The 4,957-nt window shown below is 39.8% G+C and overlaps 1 protein-coding gene across 1 annotated transcript; it reads right to left on the bottom strand.

The window, feature by feature from the left end:
* Positions 1-567: 567 nt before the first annotated feature.
* LOC118409056 (calpain-15-like) lies at positions 568-4,736 on the bottom strand (the record flags this gene model as incomplete). Its single annotated transcript, XM_035809924.1, has 7 exons — positions 568-1,982; positions 2,239-2,310; positions 2,481-2,659; positions 3,110-3,264; positions 3,601-3,821; positions 4,136-4,297; positions 4,584-4,736. Coding segments are annotated over 7 exons (1,048 nt in total), but the record flags the coding sequence as incomplete, so codon positions are not given.
* Between the last annotated feature and the right edge of the window lie 221 nt (positions 4,737-4,957).

The raw sequence follows: 4,957 nt of genomic DNA, 5'->3' as shown, positions 1-4,957 counted from the left end.
TTCAGTCTTGAAATGTACCAAGATGTTTTTCTGTTCAGGACATTTTTCCATGAACAACCAGCTAACAAAAGTAACATGCATTTATTTCATGCCACTTTTACATGCACAGAGTACCCAGCCCCATGACATAACCAAGCAGATGTACATGTATAATTGTACTTTGCTTGATTTTTCTTGAAACTCTGGTAGTCTACCTTTGAAAATAGAATAATCCAACATCTTCAATAAATCATGTGTGTCTGTTACTTTAACAAAATAGTTTCATGTACACAGCTTGACGTTTCTATCTCGGTTAGCACTGTTTACATATATATACTTCAGAAGTAGATGTTCCTACTTTGGGCTTCATAAATTACTTCCTCCAATACCAATACCTATGGTAGGAACACAATGCATACAATCCACATGAAGTACATGGCACCTTTAGATGAGACCAAATAGCACAACACTTGACTGATGTTTTGACAATTTTGTTACTAAGAAGCTATATCTTTTTCTCTTTTCAAAAACTTCAAATGTAGTTTAGATCTAAAAGTTTTATTTGTATGTCATATATTTAAAGTTAAACCACAATCTAACAAGTAATGTATCTGTCTCTATTTGCTACATTCAGAAAAAATATGACAGAATGGCACAAAATTATCCAGTAGTTATTTCTACTTTGATTTTTTTTTACACAATTAGGATGAAAACATTATCTACATGGCAAGCACATGACTTTTCTCTTTTTATAAAGACAGGTCTATAAACAGCAACAAAAGGTTAACCGCAACATTTAACAAACTAATTTGCTTACAACTAATATTTTACAATATGCTTATAACACACTGTGACCAACAGTACTGATCAAGACAGAGCTTTGCTTTTACAATAGTAGGATCAAAACAGAGAATACTGGGGAAATGTTGAGTTTGCTCAATTATCAGACAACAAAAACATTTAAACAGTGAGTGATGTTCCTGGATGGTCAGAATAGGACAAGAAGCAACCTTATGAATAGGCAGGTTCTTTGTTTTAACCAAAGGCATTATATAGTCATACATAATGTCCTTGTTTCAACTGCACATGCTCAATGTGATGCATTGTGGGTAATATATCAAAGTGATATTAGCCCCTGAGACATAGACAAAACATGTCTGGAAATGTAAGCATGGTCTAGACAATAACCTTTTACACATTAGGGGCCTTCATCTTTGACCTCGTGCTTGTGCAGTTAGAACCATGAACTTACAGAAGTTAGTGATGATTACAATTCATAAGGTCATTTCTCATCTCAGTAGTGTTGTTCAAAGCTACAAAGCACTCAAAGGATACAAAAGGATAAATTGCACTTGAGACACAAGAAACCCCACGAACACCCTGAGAAATCAAAGTATAAATGTTAATTGCATGTTCCTGTCCAGAATATGATATAACAGCGACCATCATGGATCTTATAGTGGTACACAGACTAACAATTAGTGAGACATAAAAGGGCACAATTATGTAGCTATGAATAAAGAACAATAGTGAAAAATGTAGCCACTCCATGACCAACGTCCTTCAACATTGCTGTACATAATAGAGGGGAACAACAGGAAAATTGATGCATAACTTAAATACAATTCATAATCATTCATAATCTGTATTGTAAAAAGAAAATTGCAATCACTTTGCTCCAAATATTCAAATGTGCACAAAATTTAATCCTGATTTCGTAAACTTTCGGACAAGACACCATCTCAAATTTTACACAATATTCATACACCTCTGCATTATTCACAACATAGACCATAAATTTTCCATACAAAGACTATGGGAAGTACAAGTGTTGTAGTTGCTCCTGGTGAAGAGAGATGAGTTCTCAGCAGCTTGACTGTATTTTACTCAGATGAGATCAGAGCGGCCTGGGGCTGTGCAGGCCGACAACGTCCTCCGTCAGGTGGGGGAAGTGGGTGGCACCCCGCGGGGCCCAGTCTCCCAGAGAAGGGTACAGACTCATCCTGCAATACAGCACACAATGTCAGCAATGTACATCCAAACTGGTCAAATCAACTTGTAAAGGCTGTATCTGGATCCATGTATTTGTTGTAGGATTCTTACCCCTGTAATTTGTAGATTCAAGCAGGTTGACTTGAGAAAGATGTTTTCAGATCCAAGTAGAGACATGGAGCAGATACTGACATGGCATAGCTTTTTCATTTACAATTCTGTGCAGAACATAAGGAGGAATTGCAATACTATTACTACATGACTTACCGGTGCTTAAGTTTGTGGGAGATGGAGTATCCAAAAGAACCCTCCAGCTGAGACAGAACCACCACAACTTGCCTACGGGGAAAGAGGAAATGTCAGTTTTGTACATGTGTAACATCCCTTTGTATAAATTCATTTTTACCAAGGACATGTTAATTGCTGAAACACCTGAACAAAATTACCTGATAATCCCACCTTGAACAGACTGTATGAAGCGAACAAAGTGGTCTATTCAGTTTACTAACCTGTGTAGAGGTGGCACACTGTCCACCGTTCTGAGCTGCCATCTTGTTGACACCACGTTGAAGCTCTCCTTACAGTCACACTGTACCTGCAGGTACCTGTCAGGGTGTCGGTTCTCCACGACAACCACCAGCCCCGCCCATCCGTGGGTCAGGTAGTAGCATGTCATACCTTCTCTCCCCTGTAAGGATGGAGGAATTTTCAGCAGTGTAACATTTCATGTTCTTCACGTATTCACCTATGAGAAGAACAGAGCTATTCAAAGAGGTCACCCAATTCCATCCTAATCTTTCCACGCTTACAGACAGAAACAAAACTATCTTCCTTTTAACATTACAAAATGCACATATTACAGAAAAGGTGGGATAATTCATCTTCTACTGTCTCATAAAAAGAAGTCTGACCCAATATGATACAGTTTAGCATTAGAATTTAGCCTAGAGTAGTTGCTTACTATACTGTTAACGATTGTCTGTATGTCATTTTTTTTGTCACTTGCAATTAGCACTTGGGTAAGATTATCTGTATGTCATTTTTTGTCACTGGCAATTAGCACTCGGGCAATATTGTCTGAGTCTTCAATTCTCCACTGCCACATGCAAACAGTATAACCTTATGGTCCATCCACTACCTCATGCTTTTTGCCTCTAGCCAAAGCCAGCTGCACGACAGCGTCAGCCAGCACGTTATCAGGTGGGTCCACCTGGTCGACCATGACCTTCTTGGAGCTGTACACAGCCAGGACATAGGGCGGGAAGTTTGTCAGCCGACCCGGGTTCTTCACTCCTAGGGAGAAATATTCAAAGCACAATGTCAACATCACAGGAGAGCAGATAGGTGTTCAAAATCTACAGTCTATGCAAAGGAGGGAGCATTGAAATATCATCTGGAAAAGTGTAAGTGGCAATGTTTTAGTATCAAGTTTCCAACAGAGGAGCAAATGTTGGGAGCTACGTACTTGACCTTGTACTACTTGTATTTTCATTTGCCACATCATTTACATTTTTCACAAAATTTCCTACTACTGCTGCTACTACTACTTCTTCTTGTATTTTCATTTACCGTGTCATCAGCATTTTTCACAAAATTTCCAGTACAGAAGCAACAAAAAGTGACCATTACCTTGCATATCTACCCCTGTAGTCCAGTGGTTGTACCCCATACACACCACCACATACTCCCCCGGCTCCAGCATGGCGGTGCAGCCGACAGAACTCTGCACCGATCTCTTACTGGTCTGCACCAGTTTGCTGACCCCCATCCTGCCCCTGCCCGTCATGCCTGCTGCTCGGTACAGGCACACACACAGGTCCACAGGGCTGCGGGAAGACTTCTCATTGTTTCTGTCAAGACAGAACAAAAAGTGTTATACAAGACAACAGTTGCTGTTAATTTTCATGACTTATAAAGTTTTTCTATAGAGTAAGTGTGAAAATACACAGAAGATCTTTATCTCAAATTAATTGAAATAACTTTCACCTCACCTCACCTATCCCTTGACCTCTGTGTGGGTCGTTGTGGCACCTTGACTTAGGAATTGAAAACACTATCTGCTACAAACTACTTTCTCTATTACCCAAAACATTCTTTGGTAAACTACTGTACTACAATAACAGGTTAGATGCAGAAATGAAAGCAAATATTGAGGAAAACCCACCTGAGACTCTCCTGGTGCAGACAGATCTCCACCTCAGTCGGCTGGAACACTGTCACCAGGGCAATCTTAATAGGACCCCCAGCAAAGTTGGGGATGACTCCGCTGACTCGAACCTCGCTCCAGTTTGGGCGTACCTTACAGATGTCAATGCAATCAAAATATCTGCAACAAAATGACAAGTTCATTAATGCTGAATCAAAAAATATTATTGCTTTTCAAAATTTAAAAAAAATTCATCTTCCATGGGCATCATAGAGGGTCACAACAAATCTTTTTTAGCGAACATTGAATCATATGCTTGGAAAAAAAACCCACAAAAACACAAACAAAAACACTACTTCTATGGCTATATCTCTGTGAACAGACATTTCCAACTTCTTACTTCATTGCCTCGAAGTAGTCCAATAACCTTGCTCTAAACAATCTTGTTAAACAAAAGGTAACTTACTTCATGACATCAGCCAGGCACATCCAGAACACGCCCTCGCTCGCTCCATGTGCCAACAGCCGGTCCCTCATCTCAGGTGTCCACAGGGGCGAGCTGTCTGACCAGTCTCCCTTCCAGGAGAACCGACCCCACGGGTTCCTCATTCTCAGTAACCTGGGAATACCAATCAATTAATCAATGTAGTTATCATTTTAGAAAATGTAAAAGCTAGCTTGTGAATGTTCAAAGTCAGAAGCCTCACTCAGCTGAACGAGACTTGTGATTGACTGCTCCGCAGTCGACCGATGATGATGATGATGACGAGTCTCACTCATTTATAAGAGAAATGGATTCAACTTTAGGTGCTTCACATGTTGGCAAACAAAAGGTTATTA

This window comes from Branchiostoma floridae, unplaced genomic scaffold, assembly GCF_000003815.2.
Source record: "Branchiostoma floridae strain S238N-H82 unplaced genomic scaffold, Bfl_VNyyK Sc7u5tJ_902, whole genome shotgun sequence".
NCBI lineage: Eukaryota > Metazoa > Chordata > Leptocardii > Amphioxiformes > Branchiostomatidae > Branchiostoma > Branchiostoma floridae.
The sequence above is the reverse complement of the archived record's forward strand: the minus strand, read 5'-3'. Positions and strand labels throughout refer to the sequence as shown.